At 36.6% G+C, this 27652-nt stretch overlaps 4 protein-coding genes across 6 annotated transcripts; 2 read left to right on the top strand and 2 right to left on the bottom strand.

Annotated features, from left to right (window-relative positions):
• Positions 1 to 332: 332 nt before the first annotated feature.
• On the top strand, positions 333 to 6505 carry LOC111779936 (TATA-box-binding protein). The gene is made up of 10 exons (XM_023660140.1): positions 333 to 581; positions 1071 to 1163; positions 2552 to 2639; positions 2821 to 2892; positions 3512 to 3562; positions 4198 to 4242; positions 4632 to 4724; positions 5060 to 5161; positions 5861 to 5934; positions 6107 to 6505. Coding segments are annotated over exons 2-10 (603 nt in total). The 5' UTR covers positions 333 to 581; positions 1071 to 1086; the 3' UTR covers positions 6108 to 6505.
• An 844-nt stretch (positions 6506 to 7349) lies between these two features.
• On the bottom strand, positions 7350 to 12803 carry LOC111779935 (2-oxoisovalerate dehydrogenase subunit beta 1, mitochondrial). 2 transcript variants are annotated; one of them, XM_023660137.1, is made up of 13 exons: positions 12437 to 12803; positions 11654 to 11765; positions 11480 to 11515; positions 11322 to 11381; positions 11184 to 11241; positions 10989 to 11086; positions 10171 to 10260; positions 10022 to 10090; positions 9837 to 9923; positions 9064 to 9159; positions 8885 to 8962; positions 7683 to 7769; positions 7350 to 7593 (listed from the first exon to the last, which is right to left on the bottom strand). In XM_023660137.1, exons 1-13 carry the CDS (start codon positions 12598 to 12600, stop codon positions 7558 to 7560), a joined length of 1071 nt encoding a protein of 356 aa, XP_023515905.1. In that variant the 5' UTR covers positions 12601 to 12803; the 3' UTR covers positions 7350 to 7557. The 2 variants fall into 2 exon arrangements, with proteins under 2 accessions (XP_023515905.1, XP_023515907.1); XM_023660139.1 differs by having other exon boundaries at positions 11322 to 11373; positions 12437 to 12576.
• Positions 12804 to 14945: 2142 nt separating this feature from the next.
• Positions 14946 to 18740, bottom strand: LOC111779643. The gene is made up of 9 exons (XM_023659735.1): positions 18414 to 18740; positions 17782 to 17855; positions 17457 to 17607; positions 17278 to 17351; positions 16593 to 17192; positions 15917 to 16507; positions 15614 to 15826; positions 15389 to 15535; positions 14946 to 15311 (listed from the first exon to the last, which is right to left on the bottom strand). Exons 1-9 carry the CDS (start codon positions 18445 to 18447, stop codon positions 15096 to 15098), a joined length of 2100 nt encoding a protein of 699 aa, XP_023515503.1. The 5' UTR covers positions 18448 to 18740; the 3' UTR covers positions 14946 to 15095.
• Positions 18741 to 24545: 5805 nt separating this feature from the next.
• LOC111779617 (probable serine/threonine-protein kinase PBL16) lies at positions 24546 to 27469 on the top strand. Of its 2 annotated transcripts, none has more exons than XM_023659701.1 (6): positions 24546 to 25236; positions 25702 to 26009; positions 26091 to 26238; positions 26467 to 26603; positions 26717 to 26840; positions 26943 to 27469. In XM_023659701.1, the coding sequence occupies exons 1-6, from the start codon at positions 25173 to 25175 to the stop codon at positions 27308 to 27310; spliced, it is 1149 nt and encodes a 382-aa protein (XP_023515469.1). In that variant the 5' UTR covers positions 24546 to 25172; the 3' UTR covers positions 27311 to 27469. The 2 variants fall into 2 exon arrangements, with proteins under 2 accessions (XP_023515469.1, XP_023515470.1); XM_023659702.1 differs by having other exon boundaries at positions 24552 to 25236; positions 26091 to 26226.
• Positions 27470 to 27652: the final 183 nt, after the last annotated feature.

The raw sequence follows: 27652 nt of genomic DNA, 5'->3' as shown, positions 1-27652 counted from the left end.
ATATATATATATTATTTATTATTATTATTATTATTATTATTTGTGTTTTGCATTTTGAAAAAAAGAAAAAAAGAAAGAGAATATTATATATAAATATATAACTGGATCCAATTATAAATTATATGTTAAATAAAAAATATGGAGGGACACGTGGGGAAGTGCTATTGGGCATTGACGCGCCAAACAAAACCGTCCGGTGAGAGCAGCAATCGAACCATCGAAATTCCAAAACCACCCCCAAGTCGAGGTCACAATCTCGCAAACTCCAAAGGGCAAAAGCGGAAGGAGATAAAAAAAGGCGCCTCAAGAGATAAATCCCAGAAGCGCACAAAGCTCCGATTCCCATCGCATAAACGCATTCCCTCTCCTCTCGTTCTCTTCTTTGGAAACCAAAACTCAAAAACTCTCTCCATTTATAAAGCTTTCTCCATCGTCTCTCTCACATACATACCCAGATATAAAACACCTCGCCTTTCAAACTCTTCCCGCTTCCTCAATCAATTTGCAATTTTCCCACTAAATTTCTGGTCCGATCGACTGGAAATTCTTTGCTCAATTCTAGGGTTTCCCATTTGCAAGAGGTCTGGTTTTTGTTTGTGTTCTTTTTAATTTGTTTGTTTGTTTGTTTGTTTGGTCTTGTGATCAACAGATCGGGTGTGTTGATGGGTTAGCTTTTGGGTTTTGATTTAGCTTTTTGTTGGGTTTGTGTCTTGCCTTCCTCAGCTGGCACCTAGGGCATGTTTTTCTTAGATTTGCTTGCGAGAGGAGGGTTTGTGTATACCCCTTAATGATTGATCAGAATGGAGTGGTTTTCTATGATCCCCGTATTTCGTTTGACATTTATCGTCAATTTGAGAAGTGGGTCCGTGATTTCTGTACATGATGTATGGATTACTATTTTCAGTTCATTAATGGGCATGGAGTCTTGGTTTTATTTATAATTCATGGGTATCTTCTCCTGATTTTGGGCTTGGGGCATTGAAGAAGTGTGAAGAGCGGTGGTTTCGTAATTTTTTTTTCGAATAATTATTTTGGAGCAAGAATTTAAAGAGTAGAGTTTCATTGTGCAGAGATTTCTTATAAGGAATGGCAGATCAAGGCTTGGAAGGAGCCCAACCCGTTGATCTTAAAAAGCATCCTTCTGGGATTGTACCTACTCTTCAGTGAGTTCTAACTTTTCCAACCACTTGTGCCTTCTGATTTTGTATGATAGCTCTTTTTTGTAGGCTAAATTAAAGCGCTTCATTAGTATTAAGTGTTGGGTTTTTTCCTTTACGATAACTTGGTATCATGGACGAGTTTAGTGATTCACATCCAGAAATTGGGTTACTCTGGAAAAGAGAATAGTTTACTTTTCGGCCTAAGCTACAAATGAGCCTTTAATTTTTACGTAGGTGTGATTTTTTCAACTCTCGAGCTTTGAAATAATCAATATTGAATGGGACGAAAATACACCCAATCTCCTTCTCCCCCCATGTCTCCTTCTTTCTCTTGCGTGCACACACACACACACACACACAGGGAACACAGCTGTAGATTTGGTAATAAGAGAGTTGAATCGAAGTTCTAAGGATCAGTTACATCCACCAAAAATTTATTGAGACTCGGGAACATCAAAATTTCGTCTATACATAAACAGAGAAAGTCAGTTCTGATATATATATAGACTGACAGCTAAGGATTTGTCAAGATTTATGGTCTAAAATGGTCTTTGCATGGTCTTTGTCATCTTGCATAGAATTATTCGGATAAGCTTCTCCTTTCTTGACAAAAATTCATATATAACTCTAAGATGTGATGACTGATAACCAAGTAAAAGCATTATTCTTGCTGAATAAATTATTTTGGTAAAGACTCGTGTAAGCTAGGGTGCGTTAACATTTTGGTTTGGGCAATGTGTCCCTGTTAGACATTCTGACATTTGTGCACTTGTTAATCATAGTTGAAATATGTCACGTATCAGTTTAAAGTTATAAACATGCTTGGTACAATTTGAATACTTTGAGAGTGAAATACATTGTAAATGCTTTGCATATGCATTATTAACTTTAAGTTTGTTTTCATTTTCTATATTAATATGTAAAATCATTTAGGACATTGATAAGTTGGATTGGATAATAATTTTACATAAAGTATTGTTATTGTATCATAAATATGTGTGTGTATTGTGTATGCATATTCTCACTTTTTCCTAAGATACCTTGAGATTTATTCTCAATGTACAAAACGTTTTAAAAATTGGAAATATTTTAAAGGACTATTGCTCGAGTTTCATTCCCTTCTCAGCCATCCTTTCTAGTTTCGAACTGAAACTTCTACCGAATAGAAATCAGTTTTAAAATGAAACTTAAACTGAAGTAGACAACCTCTTGAAGAAGATTTTAACAGAAACAACTCTGGGTTCTTTATTTACTGGTTCATACTGCCTTTTGTGAAGTAAGATGTAGGCATCAATGTCTATTTGTTCTGGCTTTACATGTTTAGGAACTCCAGGTATGTATATATAGTTTATGTTTCTTAATGCACGTATATTGTATTATACTGTTTCTAGGAACATTGTGTCAACAGTCAATCTGGACTGCAAGTTGGATCTGAAGGCCATTGCTCTGCAAGCTCGCAATGCTGAATACAATCCCAAGGCAAGTGATGTTTATTGTAAGCCTATGCAGACTTCGTAAAAGAAAAAAAATATACCATCGCAGATATTTCGCAATTCATCATGGACATCAAGAATCCCATTTTCAGGGTGGAGCTTTGTTGTTTCCTCTTACATTTGAATCTGAATTTTTAAGATTTTCAATTGTTGTTTCTATGAAACAGCGTTTTGCTGCTGTTATCATGAGAATAAGGGAGCCAAAAACCACAGCACTGATATTTGCATCTGGAAAGATGGTAAGTTATTGTCTATCTAATTTACAAACAGCGGGAGCTTGTCTGCCATATTCCAGTAGCTTCCAGTGATTTACTTTATTTCTATGTTTGTCATGAAGAAACGTTTGACCTTGTTTGTGTCAAACACACAAAAATGGTATCCTATTTTTTTATTTTTTATATAAAAAAGATAGGCATGTTGGGTCACATCCGAAAGACAAGTTGACCTGATAAAATGTCGACGAGAAAATAAAAAAGAAAAAAAGTTAACATGACTCATGGACAACCCATTACTTGTCTTATTAAGAATAATTGTAAAAACCCATCTGAAAGAAATCATAGGGGGGAATCCATATCATGATCAATATTTTATTACATAATATAATAATAACTTAAAACTCACATACTATTAAGGCATTATGACCTTGATCAAAAGGTCAAAAATTCAAACCTCAACCCGACTCAAAAGAAAAAAAAAAACCCAAACCAATATTTATAATTTATCCTGTCGATATTCTTTGCGTGAATCCCTATTAAACAGGCCAGTACAGTTATAAGGATGAATGTTTTTTCTTGTAAATTGGCTGTTGCACTTGAAGAGTATCTTGTTTTAGCTATTCGGATGTATGATGTGGTGTAGGTCTGTACTGGAGCTAAGAGCGAACAACAATCAAAATTAGCTGCAAGAAAGGTACTTAATTTCTTTCCAGTATTCTTAGTGTGTAGAGGTTGTGAAATCACCTCTCTACTCATTGGCTGTTGGGATATCGATGATAGAATCACACTGCTTGAGAAGGTCTACTCGATTTTTATCTTAAAATATTATCATTTTGTTCATTGATTTTTCAAAGGTCTGACTAGTTGTTTAACATCACTCGTCAGTCCCCCTCCCCTGATTCAGTGATTTAAATTGAATTTTGAAGTTTAAATCTCACAGATTTCATTTTATAAGTATTCCAGAAATAATGTTTTTAATTTAGGAAATATTTTCACTGAAAACCTCAAAATATGGGCAAAAAATTAGAGATATGAGCTGAGATATGGTTAGTTGTTAGGTTTTAGGTGTGGAGAATAGTTGATAGTTAAAAGTAATTTTTAGTTTACATCTTATTGTAACAAGAAATATGTGTGAATATTTACATATTTAGGCGTTGATATGTTATCTGAGATTAAATCATCATAGGGAACCACTAATCACGATCAGTTGATGTTCAGTTTATTGATTTTCTTATTAATCTAAAATCTTTCCATCTTATGAAACAACGTCCTTCTATTTAATATGAAGCTATTCTTCATCTGATATTGGACCTTGTTTCCTCTTTCCAGTACGCCCGTATAATCCAAAAACTTGGATTTCCTGCCAAGTTTAAGGTAACGTGCTTCTCTTCCCCTCATGTGTATGGTCCACCGGAAACTCTTTCAGATCTCTTTTTTTAACAAATAGAAAATATCTTTCAGTAAGAACGAAAGAAGACAAAAGAGAGGGAAAATAAGATATGCACAATTTAGAGAAGGAAACTAAAATTATGTATCACATTTTCATACAAATTCTTCATCTGACCAATTCTTTTGCGTGCATGGAACTGCAAATGCCGTCAGGCAGACTCTTAGATCCATGATCTCATTCGCGTTCAAATTGAACAATGAATTAGCTTTACCTCATGATACTTTTAGCTGATGGCCTTTTCTATTGCTTTTCTCATTTATTTAGTGTTTGTTCTTGCTGTAATATATGCTTATGCTTTTTTTATCTGGTGCAGGATTTTAAGATTCAGAATATTGTTGGCTCATGTGATGTTAAGTTCCCCATAAGACTCGAGGGTCTTGCATATTCACACGGTGCCTTTTCAAGTGTAAGCTTTAGATCTTTATCTTTATCAGATTCGTAAGGTCCACAGTTTGCAAGCATTTTTCTGCTAGAAATCTTTACCTCTTCTGATATATTCTTTTGGGGGCATGACCTGAATGTATGTATATTTTTGTGCTTGACTATGGTTTGTCCAATATTTTGAGTGATTCTGTGATATGGACTTTTTGTGGGGAACTAGTCCATTATGATTTTTCATGTATCAACAATGTTGAAATTGTACTATATGTTTTATCAGGTTAACCATTATATTTTGATGTTGAACTTAGATATGTCAGATGTAACTTCGTTATTAAAACTTCGCCCTCCGTTTCTTTTCAGTACGAACCAGAGTTATTTCCTGGATTGATTTATCGGATGAAACAACCAAAGATTGTGCTTCTCATTTTCGTTTCTGGAAAAATAGTTCTCACTGGGGCTAAGGTAAAAATTCAACTGCCATTTCCCGTTCTTGTTAAAATCAGTGTTGTATTTTTTTTTTTTAAATATAATTTTATAACAAAGAACCAAGTTCCATTGTTTCCCCCCTCAAAGACTCCACAAAATAGCTCAAGCCCCATCTTACGGAGAAACTCTTTGATCGGCCCCTGTTATCTTATATTCGTATTTTCTAGTCTGAACACTAAATTCAGCAAAAATGTACTTCCAAATAGATTGAAGCTTACCAATAATTAAATTCTTGGTAAGATGATAAAAAATCGTCGATTGTATAGAAATTTATGTCAACGTAGATGTCAGAAATACTATTAGATTACCGATGATATATTAGTAATCAGCTAAGGAGTTTGTTAGCCGGAGATGGTCGTGAATAGAGGAGTAATGGAGGGTGAACACGTGATGGTTTAGTTATTTGAGTTCGGGCGTGAGTTATTCAGTAGGGAGGTCTCCAAGTTCCTTGACTCGGATATGTTACTGGTCCTCTGATTTCAATAAAGTGCTTTATTATATGCATCAATTATCAAAGATTCAATTAGCAGTCAAAATGATTTTAGTATGACTTATGGTCACTTTTGACCAATCTTGAGACAAGGATTAGATGAACAGCATTACCCTCTGTGGATAGTGACTGTCACTCGACCAGTCATCTTTGATCTGTGAATATCTATATTTTGATTCCTTCAGGTGAGAGAGGAGACATACACAGCATTTGAGAACATATACCCAGTGCTTACAGAGTTCAGGAAAAACCAGCAATGGTAAGATGCTTCTCTTGGACTGAATTTCTTCACATTTATGATCTGAGCCTGAATAACCTGAACTCACTCTAAAATAAAACAAGCAAGCTTATTGCTCGTCGTTTCGTCTTTACGAACATATGTTTGCAGCTTTTCTGGTTGTCATTTCGTCTTACCGAACATCTACTTGCAGATTCTTGGCTTCGGACTAGCCATCCGGGAAGTCAATTTTCCTTCATGCTTGGAGAACAAACGGACTGGCACACAGACAGAAGCTAGCTAGCCGGAAAGAAAGTGTATTTATGGAGAGATTGCTTCCTGTTTGAGGATATGGAAGAAGACCTTTGGTTTTTGGCATAAAATGGAAGGGTCTAGTGATGAGCATTTCATGCATGTCTTTTCTTTTAGTGTCCTGTTCATCTGTGTGATTGTGGAGGGAAGTTGTTGAACTTTCTTTTTTTTTCCTCATTTTTTTTCCTTAAAGTTTTGATATTGTGTGATCATAGTGGGGGATTGTGTATAGAAGAATGTTTTTCTCCATTAACTCACACCAGACAATTATGCAATTTATAATATGCTTTACACAAGGTCATGTAAACTGTAAACTAGTTCTACTTCATAAATTATAAATTATAAGAAGTTATTAGAAACGATTCGAGATGGGTTGTCCTCGTCCATTACAACGAAGATTTGTTTGTTTGTAATTGTTGATGTCGTGCCCAGCTTTGCAGAGCTCTCTCTCCAGCCCACACAACATATCGAGCATCATTTTCTTCTCTCAAAGTGTTCCGACTCTATTGGATTAAGCCAACCCATGCCTGAGTCTAGTATATATTACTATGGAGAGACTAAGCTCTATTTTAGAGATTGGACTCTCTTTTCCTACTATTAAAAAATTGTTCTCAAGGCGGATCCACGTGTTCCTTGTGTGCAGCTTTGCAGAGCTTCTCTCTCCAGCCCACACAAGATATCGAGCATCATTTTCTTCTCTCTCAAAGTGTTCCGACTCTATTGGATTAAACCAACTCTAGTATATATTACTATGGAGAGACTAAGCTCTATTTTAGAGATTGGACTCTCTTTCCCTACTATTAAGAAATTGTTTCCGAGCCAGGTTTTCTTTCTCGATCCACGTGTTTCTAGTCGGGCCTAAATGGATCCACGTGTTCACGACTAGTCCATTTAGGGTTAATTACGTTCCCGACTAGTGAATTAAATGGATTAAAATTATAAGGAGGAGGTGGAAAAATATTTTTATTGGGATTAACAAATGATAAATGAATTTTTTGGCACTAAATTTAACTGATTCTAATTGTTAGTTAATTAATTAATCATTTCAATGAATAAGTAACAGATGGGTACATGGATAGGTTAAAAAAAAAAAACGAGTAAGTCAGCATTCTCTTGAAGCATTTATTTATTTCTAAAGGTAAATATATACTCTCATAAATATAATAACTTTTTATTGCCAAGGATCTTGATATCCAGACATCATTGACTCAAACTATGTTATTCAACATGAGAAGGCCCTTACAGCCACCAACAATGGGACATCATCAAGGCTACATCATCTAGTTCATCGATAGAGACTGATGGAATGAAGAACATTTCTTGTTGTCTGCTTGAAAGCAGCCATTTTTTGATCTAATACTTTACAGTTGCTTTGATGGCGTCCAATATCTACACCAGCCAGAGAGAAAGGTAATATATTGGTTAGGAATGAACATTATGCCAAATCTTTTGCAAGAAGATGGAAGGTAGTCTCTTACTTTGTTCTTAGTAGGCATGTAGAAAGGTTCAAACACAAGAGGGAATGGAGTGTCCAATCCACAAACTCTGGAAACAGGGGCCTCCAACTACAAGAGAAAGAGATACTCATTTTATCTACTCTACTTGTATTGAGTACTCAAAACAAAAGTAAGAACATCGAAGTATATCCGTAAAACTAGTTGCTTTCTACAAGCCATTGTTCATGTTCTTTGGACAAGCCTCCACCTTCCAAATTTCAAACTAGAGTTTAAGGTTCCTTGGATTGGGGGTGTGAGATAAAAGGTCTTAGCCTACTAAAAAGAGAAATGTGATGTAAGGCCACCCATTACTATCCAGTACGCTAGGACGAGTACGAAGGAAAATTCACACTCGACAGGTTAGTTACTGTGAGATTTCACAACGATTAGAGAGAGGAACGAGTGCCAGCAAGGACATTGGGTCTCAAAGGGGATTGGATTGTGAGATTCCACATCGGTTGAAGAGAGAAACAAAACTTCTTTATAAGGTGCGAAAACCTCTTCCTAGCATACGAGTTTTAAATCTTTGAGGAGAAGTCTGAAACGAAAAACCCAAAGAAAACAATATATGCTAGTGGTGGGCTTGAACTGTTACAAATGGTATCAGAGGTATCAGCGCAGACATCAAGTAGTGTGCCAGTGAGGATGCTAGCCCCAAAGGGGGTGGACACCGGACGGTGCACCAACGAGGACACTAGGCCTTGAAGGGGTGGATAATGAGATCACACATCGATTGGAGAGAGAAACGAATGCCAGCGAGGACGTTGATCCTTGAAGGAGGGTGAATTGTCAGATCCCACATTGGTTGGAGAGGGGAACGAAGCATTCTTTATAAGGGTGTGGAAACCTCTCTCTAATAAACGCATTTTAAAAACCTTAAGGAGGAGCCTAAAAGGGAAAGTCCAAAAAGGATAATATCTGCTAGCAATGGGCTTGGACTGTTACACTTACCGAGGGGGAATAAGCAACAGGAGGGCCACCAAGGGAATGTTGGAGTATTTACATAGGGGAAGGAGAGAGTATATTCCATGCTTTGTCTGTTCAGGAAAGTTGGAGGGGAAGGGAGAGTTTACCTGCCCCCTCTCTAATCAGCGAGGGAGTAAATTCATCTCTCTGTTTGTGATTCCTAATCTTTTTAAAAATGTACTTTTACCAATAGAAATATGCTGAAAATCCGCACTCACCCGTAAGAAGCAGCGTTCAACAATGGAAGCGGATATTTCAGCACCAAAGCCTCCGGTAACCGGAGCTTCATGGCTAATCTACAGAGCGAAATGGAGATTAGTTATAAATCTATATCTGTTTCACTTAAAGTTCTCATTTCTCAGGAAGCTTGTTATAAAGAAACGAAAATATTACTTACAAGAAGTCTCCCAGTCTTCTTAACTGAGGCCTCCACCGTTTCCTTATCCCATGGTATTAGAGTTCTCAGGTCAATCAGTTCACAGGAGATTCCATCCTGCAATATATATCGAGCAAATCGAGATCATTAGTTGATTATTTTCTTGGATCCTAGCGACTTCACAGACTGAAATGTCAAAAATTAAACAGTTTACACATATTCTTCAAAGTTTCAGATTGAATGTTGAAAAGCTTTCATCCTACAGTAATTAAGTTTCACCATTGTAATATCATTTTAATTATTTATGAACTTGGCCACTTCTATTAGGGAGCTGAACGAGTGCCAGCGAGGACGCTGGGTCCCGAAGGGGAGTGAATTGTGAGATCCTACATCGGTTGGGAGGAGAACGCTTTGTAGGGGTATGGAAACCTCTCCCTAGCAAACACGTTATAAAAACCTTGAAGGGAAGCCTAAAAGGAAAAGCCCAAACAGGACAATATCTGCTAGCGGTGAGCTGTGGCTGTTACATGAAGCCTCCCGAGAAATTAGTAGAGTGGGCCAAGGGTACATAATGCAAGGGAAAGAGACCCAACCCGATTACTAAATAAAAGCAGAAAATAACGACACATGAACAGATAGGAGAACATAAGTTGAAAGCCAAGGAGAGCGAGATGGAAAGGTTTCCCTTTACACCAGTAAGTAAAATAGTGAAAGAAATTCAGCCTGCATTCAGATGCATATAAAATTCCATTGTCATACAATAAAGATACCAGAAAATAAGTAAAGAGATTTACTTTTTCAGCATCAATACAGGCCTGTTCCATAACAGAAAGCTGCGCTCCCCAACCAACCAATGTAATATCACTGCCTTCTCGGATCACCTGAATATCTCGTTTTCAGGTTTATCAAACATTGCGTTATTAATGCACTATGGAATTATTCATAAATAATTAGAACATGAAAAGAGATGAGATCAAACCTCTGCTTCTGATAGAGGCAACATGAAGTCATGCTCAGGAACTTCTTCAACAGCCAAACGGTAAAGCCACTGAAGACGAACGCTCAAAATATTTTCATCCCAACTTCTGGACAAACATCGATCCAAACAACTTAGAAAAGTTTTCATACCTTGGGCTCAAAAAATACAACAGGGTTTTGATCACGGATGCATGAAAGTAGCAATCCCTTGGCTTGGTATGGACTTCGAGGGATGACAACCTGTTTAGCATGAAAACGATAAAATTATGGTTTTCCAAAAAAGTAATAATTCATGCAATGAAGTTAATATAATAGCAAAATAACTGAGACACGTCCTAAGTTAAGTTTATTCTACAAGAAATGATTGAGACTACACGGCAGCAAGAAAAGATGGCATGGTCTACACACTAGAGGTAAGAGAGGTGAAATTCTGTCCCCCTTTCCTCCAGTTCTGAACTTCTTCAAGATGACTGCTGGTTTTACGGTCAGATAGGGATGCTAACTTTTGGATCATAAAAACTCTATCCTTTGCTCGTCAGAAAACCCTCTGACAATACATTGGCTGCCAACATATGGGTCATAAATGAAGGCTCCTTAATCTATAAATAACGCTAACGCCGATACATAACGGGCTAAAGCAGATGATATCTGCAAGCTATGAGCTTGAACTGTTACAAATGGTATCATAGCCAGACACCGGGCAGTGTCCAGCGAGGACACTGGGCCTCCAAGGGGGTGGATCGTGAGATCTCACATCGGTTGGAGAAGGGACCGAAACATTCCTTATAAGGGTGTGGAAACCTCTTCCTAGTAGACGTGTTTTGAAACCATGAGGCTGACGGCGATATGTAACGGGCCAAAGAGGACAATATCTGCTAGCGGTGAGCTTGGATTGTTACATATTTGTCACAAAGTACTGAAAATACCTAAAACTTATCAAGACAAATTAGCAGAAGACGGAAACATACTTTGATACCAGGAACATGACAGAAGAAAGCTTCAGGTGATTGTGAGTGATAATGACCACCATGACCAACAGCTCCATATGGGGCTCTAATTGTTAAACCTGAGAGGATTCGTAAATAAGCGTGACATGAAGGGTCAATAACGAGGAAGTAAACATGAAAGAAGTTGGCTGTATGCAAAGAGAGGAGGAAATCTACCACCACAATTGAACTGATTTCCGCTACGATATCTGAACTTTGCAGCTTCATTAACTATCTACGAAGGGCAAAAAATTTCTCAAGATAATGCCAAACAAGAAGGCAGGAGGAAGAATTTCAACGAAGACGAAAGCTTACCTGATCAAAAGCTGGATAAATGTAATCCGCAAACTGAATTTCTGCTATGGCCCTATTTCCCTACCACGTGAAACGACTTACGTGTTAGAAAAGGGAAAACATGTGAGAAACAAAGAAATTCCATCACATGGCTAAGTATGCAAATTCCTCAAAATTACCATTGCTGCAAGACCAATGCCAAAGCCAACAATTCCCTGTATTAAAAATGAGTTAAAATGAAGCTTTTCACATATACTCGATAATAGAATATTGATCACATGATATTACTAGGAAGAACAATGGCTGTACTCTCATATCGACCTCCAAAATCTCAAAGTCGACGAGTAAGCTACCTGCTCACAAAGAGGGGTATTGAAAACTCGGTCTTTTCCATATCGATCCGCCAATCCAGTTGTGCAACGGAAGACCCCACCGAAGCCCACGTCTTCTCCAAACACATAAGAACTGAATGTGGAAGTATATTGTTCTTAAACAACAAAATTGCTACCAGAACATTAAACAGTTAACAAAGGGTGATAAGAAAACAGCTCAATTCCCATTCATCAAAAAGATATATGTTTATATAGAAGAACTCAAACAGGACGCCCTAGAATGAAGAACAATATCTGAAACCTCTCGATCTCCTCTGAAATATCTTTGGTTTCTTCCTACCAAAAACTTACCAAAACAAAGCCTTCGGTAGCTTATTCCTAGAACTCTTTAGCTTTGTGCTTGAAAGGATGACTCTAACAAGTTTAATTAGCCCAAAAAACTGATAGGTCACTGTTGCCCCAAGATTTAATCACATGAAGAACAGAAAGAACACGCTCAGAAATTAACAGTTCCACAAGATTCATCAATCTGTGGAGGAATCGTCCGATCAAATCCAAATAAAGCTCTTAAGATTTCATCAAATTTCCTTCACTTTCATTTCCATGCAAGCTCTCACTAGCTAACAACTCAAAAATCTCAAGCAAAACAGCAACCAAACAGCAGAAAGTCGAAAAACACAGCAAACTCATTAAAGAAAAAACCACAACCATTTGCGAAAAAAGCAACACAGAATCACAGAAGATTTTATCAAAACCACAGGGATCACAAACCAAAAAACAAAAAAGCGTAATAAAGAAACACACCGAGGATCAGTTTCAAGGGCAATATGAAGCGCTTGATTGATAGCAGAATACAGATTCATAGATTTTCCTCCATGACTCGTAAGATTTCCATCAGAGGAAGCAGAAAATCGCCTCCTACAAATGGAGTTCAACAGTTTCGGCGATCTCCTCAAAATCGATACCATTTCGGAAGAGATGAACGAATTGTGACTTGATTTCACACGTTTTTATGCCTAACAAAGAACTGGAAAAGCTTCAAACAGATAATACCGAATCGAACACTCAACAAAAAAAATTTATACGAAAAAATTAAAAAAAAAATCACGAGATTATCCAATGAAACAGCTGCTGACACGACGAAACTCTGTCACTTGCGTCTTTGAAATTCATAATTATTAACTTAGAAAAGCCGTTGAAGATTAAATAATCAATAAAAAGATGAACAAATTACTAAAAAAATTAAAAATGTAATAATAATATATATTTTTTTTTTTTTTACTCTCTTAATTTCCAAAATTCACTCATTATTATTATTATTATTATTATTATTGTGGGTCCCACATAGTCAAATGTCTATTTTGTCCTTTTCATTAATGGTATGAATAAATTAGAAATTTGTTGAAACTAATACAAAATACAAAATATTTAAAAAAAAATTAGTGGTAAAATGTGCTTATTACACATAAATGCCCAAAATATCCCTTTTTCTCTTTCTCGGTGTACATGTTCGTTGGGTTGGGTTGAGGGATTTGTTTGACTCGAATTGGTTGGATTGGTAACTCAACCCAACCTGAAAATTTTCACAACCCAACCCTCTATTTTCGATTGGGTTCGGGTTGGGTTGTCATTTTAAAAAAAATTTATTTATTCCAATTTATAATTATTCGGATACAATCTCACCTAAGAATAAAAAGATAATTAAAAGTTTACAGATCCATCTATATTTATTAAAAAAAATCAATAAAAAATAAAGAGGGATAACATATTAACATAGTTAAACATTATCATAAAACTAAAAACAATTAAATATCGACATTTGTTGAGAACCGGTTAAAGTAAGAAAAATAAAAGGATAGATGGTGAAATTAAAAAAAAAAACAATAAAAAAATTATTAGTTTAAAGATACTAGTACGGTTAACCTACCATTAGGTTAACTTCTTAATAAAAAAAAAATATTAGTTTAGAGATACTATTACGGTTAACCTACCATTACCGTTAACTTCTATTTTATATATTTTTAGTTGGCTCGACTTGAGAGTTTTATCCCATGAACCCGAAATCGAACCGAGTCAGTTCGAATTAAAAAAAAATGAACCCAACCCAATCCGAAAGGCTAATCCAACCCAATCCGAAAGGCTAATCCAACCCAACTCAACCCTTACAGTTTGGGTTAAGTTGGTCTAAGTTGTCTGGTTGAATGTACAACCCACCCCTCCTCTCATCTCTCCTTTTCTTTAAACTATACAAAATATTAAAAAAAAATCATAAATTATTTAATACAATTAAATAATTAAAATTTATTATAACTAACCTAACATTTAAGCTTGTATTAGGTATATTCAATTAAAATGAAACTACTTTAAATAATCTTTATTAAGTAATAAAGGACATAAATATTTATAAATCAATATTCAATAATAAATATAAATATAATTCAACTCGTTAAAATATATATTTTAATTAAGAAGTCGGAAGAGACTAAGAAAATATTTAATTATAAAAAGAATTGAATATTTTTTATATTTATTTATTTCAAATTGATCTAATTGAAACTTGGAAGTACAGTAATTTTGAGTTCTTTAAAATTCATAATTCAACTACATAAAATACGAGTACTAGTTAGGTGCTACATTGTTGAAGTCGAGCACAGCAGCTGCAGCCATGTTCATAGATCAAAGCCAAACCAGACAGAAAAGGAGAAAGAACATGAAAATAAAAATCAAGAAAAAGGGATTTGATCTGATTTGATTGAAGAAAGGAAGGGATTTATATGGAACTATTTCCAAACTTGCTTCCATCTAGCTCTTTTACTGATACAGAAGGCAGCCGCCGCAACAGCAGCAAACAGCAGCAGCAGCAGCAAACCAAACAACTTTGTCAGATCTAGAGATTTACAAGACAGGAAATTGACAAACCCAGAAGTAAAAAACTAAGAACGGTGAAGAACAAAAACCAGCTTAGAACAAAGGAGGAAAGGAAGGGAAGAACTTGATAGATCTTAATAGATATGGGGAAAAAAAAGACTAAAGAAGGGAAGAAAAAAGCTAAAGATCCTCTAGAAACCAAAACCCTGTTAAAACGCCACAACAGACTCGAAAAAGAAGACCAGATGTGTAACGAAACGAGACAGCATCGTTCATCGTCGTCGTCGTCATCATCATAACAACTCAGCTCTCACCACCATTGATTTTTCTAAAATTCTAAAAAGCATCATCATCATCATCATCAGTATTGTGGATTCATTCTGGAGACTAGCAAAGCAAGAACACATATTCCTTAATTGTAGCCAAAATAAGTATGGAGANTTCCTTTTTTTTTTTTTTTTTTTATATATCCAAAGCAGCAAAACTTCTGACAAAGCTCCTTGTTCCGACGACAAGAAGCTCGATTATAAACTGCAGGGGGAGGAAGGAAGAAGAAGAGGGCTCGGCTTGGCTCGGCTCGACTGACCCCGTGCACTTAGTATCCATTTGCTACACCACTTCTCTTCTCTGATGCTGTTGTTGTTGTTGTCGTCGTCACTGGTTTTGTTGTCGTTGTAACTGATCCATTCTCAGAGATCTTTGTCTCCTCCTTTACTAAATCGTCTGAGGCTTCAACTGGCTTTGGTGTTTTCACGTCCACTACTACGTCGGAAACTTCCTTCTTCTCATCGATAGGCTTCCCTTCCCAAACCTGCATTGCTAGAACTGTTAAACGCCATGAACAGAAGCGAAAGGGTTTCTCGACACTCAGTTGAGACATGTTCTTACCTGTTTCTTGAACTGCTGTTGCTTGGCTTTCTTCTCTTGGATTGTCTTTTGTCGGGTTTCGTAGAAACCGAAATCGTCCAAAATACATGTTTTGCTAGCGTGCTCCTTGAAGATTTTTACCATCTTAAGTCCAGGCTCCAGCTTGATCTACAAACAAACGTGTTTTTCAGTACCGTAACGAATAAGATTAACAACGAATCGAATTGAGTTCACGAGAATAGCTACCTCCTGTGTGTCTCTGCTGTTGGTAACAGGCTTGTTCTCATTGTTCTCAAGAATAATGTGTTTTAATAGACTGTTGGGAACATCCTTCACTATATGCCACTTAACAGGGAAGCAGCCGTTCCATTTGTCTTGTTGCCAGTACTCCAAGTTCTTCTGAAAGTCCACCGGTCCTACCATCTCAGCAAGGCCAACAAATTGCCCACTGGTATTGACCTATCAAAAGACAAACACGATATCAAATGCAAGGGAAAAAAAAAAACCCGAAAAGGAAGTAACGATTGACTATCTCGGACAAATACACACCGAAAAGAAAAGAAAAACGGGGCAACCGCCAGCCTTCTCTTGAGCTTCCTGGTAAGCAGCATCGAGTTTCTTGTTTCCATTAGGTGTGCTAGCCCAAACATTATACTTGATGCTTTTATGCACGTCATCTTCGCTGTACGACTTAATAACAAAGAATTTGGCCTCAACATATTCCTCGGGAAAATCTGTTTTGTTGTATTGGTCTCGGTCTGGAGTCGACACCTTATCTTTTTCTTCCTCTTCTGTAGCATTCATAGGCGGTAAAAGCTGTCCCTTCACCGCTAGAACAGGCACGAATCCCTTCTGGTTCTTGCTACCCTTGGCTCTGGGTCCCCTATTCAGCTCATTCAAACCATCCATGTTCTCATTTCCATATCCATAATAACCACCATTTCGTCCCCTGGGCTTGTATTTGTTATCCACTGCAAGCCACACACGTCCATTAGATCGAGAATCATAACCATGTGAGGCGAACCCAACACCAGATCTGACCGTGTTTCCAAATTGACCGTACAACTTATTCGGGTACATCCTATTCAAGTAACCCTGGGTGGTATTCATTCCTGACATGGGTCTAGGATCAGGATAACCCTGAAGAAAGAAATATATCATATGATGAGCATTTAATAATGAAAAAGCGATATAAAAGTAGAAATATAATGCTCGGAATGCTTACTACATAGTGAGAGCCAGGACGGAAACTTGGATTCCTTGAAGACGGTATGTTGTTCGCATTTGAGATAGAAGAGGTGATATTAGAGTTGTTGACAAGCCTGGACTGTCCATCTGAGTACAGTGGACCGTCCGACCATGGGAAAGGAGACCTCAACCCGTCAAAACCATATCTGGGATCCTGATAACCCGAAGTAGGAATATGTCCTGGCATAGCACTCCTTGCATACGCATTCGAACCAAATGTTGAATTTTGATAAGTAGATTTTAAGGGAGCTGCAACATTGTTTCCCTTTGTTCCCCCACCATTTGTCAAGCTATTACCATTCGGATTAGCCGTTTCAACTGGAACCGGCTTCTGCTCAGTGGCTGCAGAGGTAGAAATGTCTCCCTGGGTTGGAGGAACTGTAGGACTAGGATTATAAGGCCCACTGGTTGGAGTAAGAGGCTGAAAATATGGAGGATATTGATAGTGCTGAGGTCCATACAGCTGACCGTCGTTCCCCATAGAGGGAACCGGAGACGCCGCAGGTGAATAAGGACCGTAGGGTCCATATCCATACCCGTGGTGATACATAAGAGATCCATTATCCCCATAAACTCCCTGAAGAACATAGCAGAAGTCACAATTTGATAACAAAAGACATTGTCGAGGAAATTCATTGTCGTAGTAACAGCAAAAAACTTACAGAAGTCATTTCAACCCCATCTGAATTCGTATATCTTGAATAATCATCCCAGTCATTACCAGTCCCATCAAAACCTACAATACAACCTTCAAAAAGTTAGATATCACAAAGCAAAAAACAGATGGATATCATTCGAAACCCGCTCGAGTACTCAAATTCTAGCATACATATCAATATACCTCCATAGTAATAAGATGGATATCCATTAGGAAGATAGCACATGCTTGGATCCATGAAGTCCTGTAAAAATGGAGTCACAGACCGTTCATTTGGAATCTGACTAATAGCAGAATTGCCAGAATCAATGGAGCCATATTGATTAGCGGATTGCTGCACAAACAAAGTTTTCAAGAATCAGCTCATTAAATCTCACCAACTCCACCTATGTTGATAGATTAGACACGAAAAACAATTTGAAACAGGAAATTTCTATGAACACTACAATTTTCTTGCAAGACATCTACAAGAACACAGAACTTCAGCTCCAAATCTAGGAAGAAGTACCTTTTTCGTTGGCTCTGGAATCTCAACAGGCTTGGCCTGAGCATCCAATGATAACTTCTGCAGCAAATCTGCAGCTTTTGTAGAGATCAAGAGTAAAGGATACACAAACTTTGTCGCCACAAAATCAATACACAGTCCAGAATCTCAAGAAAAACATAATTTTAACGTTCAAATCCGATATTAAATTCGATACTACCACACGCGAGAAAGAAATCATCGAGAAATATACGAAAAGCTATCAGATCCAATCATAAAACAACACAAAAACCTCCATCATTCAAGCGTAAACGAAGATTGAATCAACAAAAAAGCAAACGCATAGCATACTTTCAGCAAATACAGAATAGATCAAACAGACCCAAATACAAAACCTTCCTAACAAAAATTAACTCCCCAATAATCTCTAATCCCAACAGACAAAAAAACACAAACCCAGTAAAAGAAAACCACCACGACTGCAAATCCACACAAGCACATCCATAATCAACAGAAGAACAAAATCCCACCACAGATCTACAAATCAAAACCAACAAGAACCAAAAACAGAGATCCAATTCGAGTAAAGAAGAAAAAGGGTAGTCACAAAAAGTTACAAAACAGAAAACCCATATGAAATACGAGAGTAAGGATACGATCCGTAGAAGGAGGTGAAGCAACGGTAGCCATGGAAGTAGATCTCGGTGAGCTGAGACAAAAGCAAACGAAGGGGATATAGAGCAAACGAAAGTGGGTGATGAACTGATATCAAAATGAACAGAAAACAACCCTAAAATCCCAGAACGAAGAACTGGGTATGGAGGGGATTTAAGGGTTTAAAGAGATGAAAATCAAAGGGAAAAAAAACCCTAAATAAAGAGAGAGATATGAGTAAAAAGGATAGAGATGGGGGCGAAGAGGAACCAACGGGTCTCGCAGCCGCCAGAGGGTTTCTTCTGGGTTTCGGGAAGAAAAAAAGAGGGTTTTGAATGTCCAAAACGGTGATTCAAATAGCACACACCATGGCTTCAGTTCTTCCGAACCTAAACCCTCACCCGCGGGTGATTTTCTCTTGGCTTTCCATTGGATGGATTCCCCACGTGGCGGGTTCTTAGTGGTATAGGAATACAAAGTGGAAGACTAGAGGAAGTCAAGCGAGGGTTTGATTGGTGGGTGATGTGAGAACGGGTGAGAATAAGGGTCGGGATGGAAAAGGAGAACGTGGTGGAGTTGTTGCCACTTAGCGGAGGAAAACCTAATTGGGAAAGGACAGGGATGTCCCTATCTGGGATAGGATCTCCCACTAATCCCAATTCTGGAAGCCAAAAACGTGTTCCAATAAAGGACAGGCTGTCCTTATCCCGGATAGGGTTTTCCCTATCCTGGATTTCGAACCTTAGCCATTAAGCCTCTCCAATCCACCTCTACCTTACCTAAGTGAAGTCCGAGTTGAATTTTCAAACCTGTGGTGAACATTACACTTTCGTGTTGCGTTTAGAGCAATTCACTTGTAAAATAGTTTTTCATCAACTGGGTTCTTCACGGTTCGTGTTTTTTCGTGTTGAAACCTTATCGTTCTCTTAAAAAAGCTTACGTCCATACCTAAAAACTCGGGTACGACAAATGTTTGTAAACAAATAACATTGAAAGAAGCCCGTAAGGACCTGAAAGAAATATACTCTATTTGATCTCGAAGTCTTCGTACAACACTTATTTCAATTTAATGTAAAACTTGTTCATACTCGAGAAGGGAGATAGAGATTTGAATTTCCAAAATCGTGCGGAACAGTACACTTTCGTGTTGCGTTTGGAGCAATTCACTTGTAAAATAGTCTTTCGTTAGTAGGGTTTTGCACGGTTTGTGTTTTCTTGTATTGAAAACTTATCACTCTCTTAGAGAAGTCTGTGTCTACGCCTAAGAATCCGAGCACGACAAATATTTCTAAACAAATAACATTGAAAGAGCACGACAGTTCATCTCCGTCCAAATGTATAATTTAACTTTTTAACATTTCATAACGAAAAAGCTCGGAGATTTCTATTTAAGATAATAATAAAAATAATTCCCACATTTGCAATTATTTATTTATTAAAAAAGACAGATATTTTTAGAAGCAAACTCTAATTTTACAACTGTTTTTTTTTTTTTAAATAAACGAAAGTGGGTGATGAACTGATATCAAAATGAACAGAAAACAACCCTAAAATCCCAGAACGAAGAACTGGGTATGGAGGGGATTTAAGGGTTTAAAGAGATGAAAATCAAAGGGAAAAAAAACCCTAAATAAAGAGAGAGATATGAGTAAAAAGGATAGAGATGGGGGCGAAGAGGAACCAACGGGTCTCGCAGCCGCCAGAGGGTTTCTTCTGGGTTTCGGGAAGAAAAAAAGAGGGTTTTGAATGTCCAAAACGGTGATTCAAATAGCACACACCATGGCTTCAGTTCTTCCGAACCTAAACCCTCACCCGCGGGTGATTTTCTCTTGGCTTTCCATTGGATGGATTCCCCACGTGGCGGGTTCTTAGTGGTATAGGAATACAAAGTGGAAGACTAGAGGAAGTCAAGCGAGGGTTTGATTGGTGGGTGATGTGAGAACGGGTGAGAATAAGGGTCGGGATGGAAAAGGAGAACGTGGTGGAGTTGTTGCCACTTAGCGGAGGAAAACCTAATTGGGAAAGGACAGGGATGTCCCTATCTGGGATAGGATCTCCCACTAATCCCAATTCTGGAAGCCAAAAACGTGTTCCAATAAAGGACAGGCTGTCCTTATCCCGGATAGGGTTTTCCCTATCCTGGATTTCGAACCTTAGCCATTAAGCCTCTCCAATCCACCTCTACCTTACCTAAGTGAAGTCCGAGTTGAATTTTCAAACCTGTGGTGAACATTACACTTTCGTGTTGCGTTTAGAGCAATTCACTTGTAAAATAGTTTTTCATCAACTGGGTTCTTCACGGTTCGTGTTTTTTCGTGTTGAAACCTTATCGTTCTCTTAAAAAAGCTTACGTCCATACCTAAAAACTCGGGTACGACAAATGTTTNTGTTTTTTTTTTTTTAAACAAATTGACAAAATAAAATATGTCTTTAAATTTGACTTTTTTTTTCGCAAGTGTTTGACTGTCTGTAGCTAGATTTTCTTTTTTCATATGTTATATCATAATTATGTTTTAATCTATTTTTTTTTTTATATAAATATTATATTTTATTTATTTTAATTCCTATATTTTCAATTTTCGAGTTATTAAGATTGAACTAAAAAAACATTAATTTATTAAAATTTAAAAAAATACAAATTTATACATTAAATAGACAGTAATTATATTCCACGTCACATATTAACAAATTAATTCAAAAAAAAAAAAATACATTCGTCCATTTATTAATATCTAAATAAAAATAGAGGAAAGCAATGCTTATTAACAAAAAGTCGTTACGATTAAGTTTATTCGTGATCTGAATCAATTTGTGGAAAATAAACGTAACTATTCAAACAACAATAAATAAATTAGTCTGTGGAATGGTGGGTTTGGGCCGTGAAATCTATTGGACCAACCTAAATTTTTCCGTAGGTTGAATTGGTGACCCGAACAATCTGAATATAATTCATAATCTACCTTCTATTTTTGGGTTGTCGGGTTGTTTTGTTTTGTTTATATCAAACATTCAGTGATAGGTAACAACCGTCAAACTACTATTAATTTTCATAATAATATTAAAAATAGAGCAAAATTGAATCGTAACCCTATTTTCGAATCCTCAGAACAAAAAAAATAAAAAAAATTAATAGTTGGACCGGGTTGTCCAAATCAGTCAAATTCTCGAATCATATAAACACTCCTTACGTTGTCATAACTTCTAATTATATCGACATTACGTAGCAGAGTCATATTCACAAATTACAATGTTTCACCGATAGAAAACAAACGCGAAACTATTATTAATTTTCATAATGTTAAAAATAGAACAAAATTGGTTGAAATCTCATTTTCAAGTTCTAAAAAAACTAAAATTTACTCGATTTTTTCAGTCAAATTCTCGAGTCATATGCACACTACTAGTGTTTGTGTAACTTATAATCGACATACTGTTCTGTCAAATCTATCCCTATTAGACGGACACGATTGTCCTCCACTTTGAGCATAAGCTCTCTTTCTTTTTGTGTTTCATTGTTTTCGTTGGCGTTTATTTTTATTTATCCCTGTTAGACGAACATGATTATCCACAATGGTATGATAAAGGCCTCACCCCAATTGAGAGAATATTCTTAATTTATAAACCCCATATGATCATTCCATAAATTAGTCGCTGGAACTTCCATCATCCAACACCTTCCCTCGAACAAAGTATGTATGTCTTCCCTTAATCGAGGGGAGACTCCTCGCCTCCCCTTTGAGTATAAGCTACATATTAGACGAACACGACTCTTCAACTAAGTTTAAGGCATGACTCTAATACTATGTTAGACGAACACGACTCTTCAACTAAGTTTAAGGCATGACTCTAATACTATGTTAGACGAACACGACTCTCCATAATTGTATGATATTGTCTACTTTGAGTATAAGCTCTCATGGCTGTGTTTTGGGCTTCCACAAAAGGCCTCACCCAATGGAGAGAGTATTCTTTGTTTATAAACGCATGATCATTCCCTAAATTAGTCGATGTGGGACTTCCATCATCCAACAATCCCGACGCTTAAAAAAATAAAATTAATAAAATGATGGTTAAACGTCAAAGTCAAAGACGTGGTCATTCCCACTCTCACTCTCTTGTATTTTCTCAAGAAACAAACAACGTTGCAAAATGAATACAACTACTCATACCATTGACCCACCTCTACTTTTCTTTTCAATTTTTTAAATTCACACACAAAATTTAAAATCTATAATTAATTAATTCATTTTTATAATTTTTTATTATTTAAATTTAAAAATTTGGTATCTAATATAACTTTAATAGCATGGTTTTAGGTGAATAATAATTTTTATTATGTAGGGCTGAATAAATATATTTTTTTAATTATTTAATTATTTAGACAAAATTATAATAAATTTATTGATTTTTGGCTTGATTTAATGTATAATTAAGTTATTGTTTTAATGAAATAATATTTTATAGAGACATTAAATTTTTTAAAATTTATTAAAATTAAGAACAAATTTAATGAATATTTTAAAGATTTAGTTAATAAAAAATTTTAAATTGAGTTTAATTAAAAATGTCACATTTTTTAATGTCTAAAATATATTGTTTTATTCAACTTTAAATAAATTTATTAAATTTNTAATATTAAAAATAGAGCAAAATTGAATCGTAACCCTATTTTCGAATCCTCAGAACAAAAAAAATAAAAAAAATTAATAGTTGGACCGGGTTGTCCAAATCAGTCAAATTCTCGAATCATATAAACACTCCTTACGTTGTCATAACTTCTAATTATATCGACATTACGTAGCAGAGTCATATTCACAAATTACAATGTTTCACCGATAGAAAACAAACGCGAAACTATTATTAATTTTCATAATGTTAAAAATAGAACAAAATTGGTTGAAATCTCATTTTCAAGTTCTAAAAAAACTAAAATTTACTCGATTTTTTCAGTCAAATTCTCGAGTCATATGCACACTACTAGTGTTTGTGTAACTTATAATCGACATACTGTTCTGTCAAATCTATCCCTATTAGACGGACACGATTGTCCTCCACTTTGAGCATAAGCTCTCTTTCTTTTTGTGTTTCATTGTTTTCGTTGGCGTTTATTTTTATTTATCCCTGTTAGACGAACATGATTATCCACAATGGTATGATAAAGGNATATTAAAAAAAAAAAAAAAAAAACTAAATAGACACTATATTTAAAGCCCTCGTGTCTATTTTTCAACTGTGAGAGTAGGGATGTACATTCAATCCAACAACCCGAACTATAAGANGGCCTCACCCCAATTGAGAGAATATTCTTAATTTATAAACCCCATATGATCATTCCATAAATTAGTCGCTGGAACTTCCATCATCCAACACCTTCCCTCGAACAAAGTATGTATGTCTTCCCTTAATCGAGGGGAGACTCCTCGCCTCCCCTTTGAGTATAAGCTACATANTGGATTAGCTTTTCGGGTTGGTTTGGGTTCATTTTTCTGAACCTGACTCGCAATTTCGGGTTCATAGGACAAAACTCTGACCCGGACAAAATAAAAATATATAAAATATACTAAGAAATTTATATTAATGTGAGTTTGTCAAAGTGGTACTTATCCTAACTCTTAGTGCTCACACTGAGTTTGACCTCTAAAAGTTTTTTTAAAAAATAAAAATTTTCATCATTTATGTAAACTTCTTAATATATTTTATATATTTTTATTTGGCTCGAGTTAATCCGAGAGTCTTGTCCCATGAACTCGAAACCGAATTGAGTCAGTTCGAGTTCAAAAAAATGAACCCAAACCAACCCAAAAAGCTAATCCAACCCAACCCTTATAGTTCGGGTTGAGTTGGTTTGGGTTGTCGGGTTGAATGTACACCCCTAATCGAGATCGAGACCAAGACAAAACCTGCGATAACAAAATAAACAAACTCGATAAAAATTACGAAACTAAAAACTAATAACAAATTAAAGTTGAGATCGAGACGAGACTCGAACCTTTTGTTTAATAATAATAAAAAAGAATATTAAAATTACACCGCTTAGCCTCCTTTCATTAATGTACAAAAATCCAACAAAAATCCAACAAAACAACAATGAAAACCCATATTCTTTAGCTCTAACCTTGCACATTCATCTTCTCTTCATTCATCACTAATGTTCTCTCCATTTCTATTCATATTTTCAAGAACTCAACATTTAATTTCTTCTTTCTCCAAGGATTTGATTCTAATTCCAACGTTTTTAGTGTTTTTCTCCCTTTGTTTGGATTAAATTTTGAATGTTCTTGTTATTGATATCAATTTTCAACCAATTCAACACTTGGATAGTTGGTAAGGTAGTACTTGAATCCAGAAAAAATATATTTAATAATCAAATGGAGGAAGCATAAGCGAAAGAGACAGCGATGGGGAGAGGAAGAATGGTGGGAACACTATGTTCATGCGCACTAACAATAAAGCTTTTCTGAATCAAAAACAGTACAAAATGGAAGAATTCCTTTGAAATTTTGATGGGTTCTTTCCATTTTCCGCCATAGCCAAAAACCCAACAACCCCACATCAAGAACAACAACAACAACAACAATCCGCCATTTCTTCCTTTTCAAGCCATTTCTGTCATTTTCTTCTTTACCCTTTTGGTTTATTGGTTTCTGATTTCCTCTCTTTGTTTGATGATTTGGGTTGGTTCTTGTTTTGGCGATGGTGGGTCGCTGAGGTTGTGAGCGCGTTAGCCCTTTTTTTTTTTTCCCTCTTTTTGAGCTGCTTCAATGGGGAACTGCTGGTATCGATGGGTACCCACGGTTAATAGGGTCTCGTCTAATGCTAAATCAGGTAACACTCTGATATGAACTTATGGATTTTGATACTCTTATTGGTTATAATGATGAAACTCTGTTTTGTTCTTTTGATTATCCATGGTTCTTCTGGTTTTTGTTCTCTCTGTTCTTCATTTACCATGAAAACCATTTGTTCTTAGCAAAATCTCAAGAGATTTGTGAAGAAATCTGCTCGTTTATTTGCTTTGATCTGAAAAAAAGATGTAATGAGAGGAAAAATCTGTTTATCCACTCAGAAAGTGGAGATAATGTTGTGCAACAGTGGGAGTGGACATAGTGGGTTTGTTCTTATCACTGCTTAATGGTTCATAGTCAAATTTCACTTTTATGTTAGAATTTCTTAACCTATTGTCTCTTAATCTTAGTTTCTATTGGCTTTTGCTTTGTAATATCACCTTTTGTTCATTCAAATCATACTTTTTGGTGTTTGGTTTCTGAGAAATGATATCATGTTCTTCAGAGTCTCCAAAAGTTGATATCACATCACCTTATCAAAGGAACAATGAACACAATTTGCCTTCTAACCCGAAAGAAGTAGAAGATTTACGTCGTGACTCGGCCACTAATCCGCTCATTGCATTTACCTTCGACGAGCTGAAGTTAATCACCGAAAATTTTCGACAGGACCGTGTGCTGGGCGGAGGCGGGTTCGGAAGTGTTTATAAAGGGTTCATTACTGAGGATTTGAGAGAAGGAATTGTTCCACTTCCAGTGGCTGTTAAGGTTCATGATGGGTTTAATAGCTATCAAGGCCACAGGGAATGGCTGGTAGCTATCTGTTCTTCCTATTTTGTTGCTCATATTTGATTCCATGTGCTATCTCTAATCAAGATAGCTATTGTTTTCTAGGCAGAAGTCATATTTCTGGGGCAGCTTTCTCATCCAAATTTGGTTAAGTTGATCGGATATTGCTGCGAAGACGAGCATCGAGTACTTATTTACGAGTACATGGCTCGGGGGAGCGTCGAAAACAATTTGTTTTCAAGTAAGCAGCCAAGTAAACTCCGAGTTTTTCTTTGTCGACTCTTAGCTTCTTTGTTAGGATTGTGGTTTTTAGTTTCGAACGTTGCATATTATCGAACGAACACTTCATGTATCGGTTTCAAACCCTTTCGATTCGTCATAAGAACTCGGTTTTACTATTATAGAATTTTGTACTGTCTGAACTCGTTCTATCTTTCGAAGAATCGTCGTGGTATGCTATGTTGACATTCCATGACTGCAGGAGTGTTGCTTCCTTTGCCTTGGTCCATTAGAATGAAGATTGCCTTTGGTGCTGCAAAAGGACTAGCGTTTCTTCACGACGCAGAAAAGCCTGTTATCTATCGTGATTTTAAGACGTCGAATATTCTGCTTGATTCGGTTCGTTTTGTTCTTGTTTCTCTGTTTACTGAAGTCGAAACATATAGATTTTTCGAGTAGTCGTTCACGTGTACATCAATGGTTTGGTTCTGATTGGTTTAGTTCAACGACAGGACTATAATCCGAAGCTTTCGGACTTTGGTCTCGCAAAAGATGGACCAGTGGGCGACAAATCTCATGTCTCTACTCGTATAATGGGAACGTATGGATATGCTGCACCGGAATACATATTGACAGGTACGAGTTCTTGGCCTTTATTTTGTTTTCTGGTCGAATGTTTTGTCGAATGGTCGAGTTACTCTGGTGGCAACGTATTATGCATTTCTCTTTTCTGCTCAGGACACTTGACCCCTCGAAGCGATGTTTATAGCTATGGAGTTGTTCTTCTCGAACTACTCACGGGAAGAAAGTCACTGGACAAACTACGACCAGCTCGAGAGCAAAACCTTACAGATTGGGCTCTTCCTCTCCTAAAAGAGAAGAAAAAGCTGATGACCATCGTCGATCCGAGACTCGGAGGAGAATATCCCGTCAAAGGATTTCAGAAGGCAGCAATGCTGGCTTACCATTGCCTGAACAAGAACCCGAAAGCAAGGCCGTTGATGCGAGACATCGTCGACTCGTTGGAGCCGTTACAGGAAGTAAGTGATGAGGCCGTAATATCATCTGAAACAACCTCCTTACCTGTTGCCAATGAGACTACTTGACTAAGACAAGACATGGGAGCTTCAGCTACCTTTAGATGTGGAAGTTTTGTTTTATGATCAAATTATGTTTTAACTTTTAACCTTGCTAATACATTCTCACTGCTTGTAATACAAAATGTATTTGTAAATGTTACCTCGCTCGAGCCCCGAGTTCAAACCGCTCTTCCCTCGTTTAACACACCTCGAGCTCAAGTTTGAACCTCTCGAGTTCGAGTCTAAGTCCAAGTTTTGAAGGTTGGGTTTAGCTTCGCTTGTCTTACGTCTTTGCTACTTTCTTCGAAACCTTGCTTTTATAAGAAGGAGAACATTAATGGACACAACCACCAAGTTAAAGCGTCGGTT

This window comes from Cucurbita pepo, chromosome LG18 (assembly GCF_002806865.2).
Source record: "Cucurbita pepo subsp. pepo cultivar mu-cu-16 chromosome LG18, ASM280686v2, whole genome shotgun sequence".
NCBI lineage: Eukaryota > Viridiplantae > Streptophyta > Magnoliopsida > Cucurbitales > Cucurbitaceae > Cucurbita > Cucurbita pepo.
The sequence above is the reverse complement of the archived record's forward strand: the minus strand, read 5'-3'. Positions and strand labels throughout refer to the sequence as shown.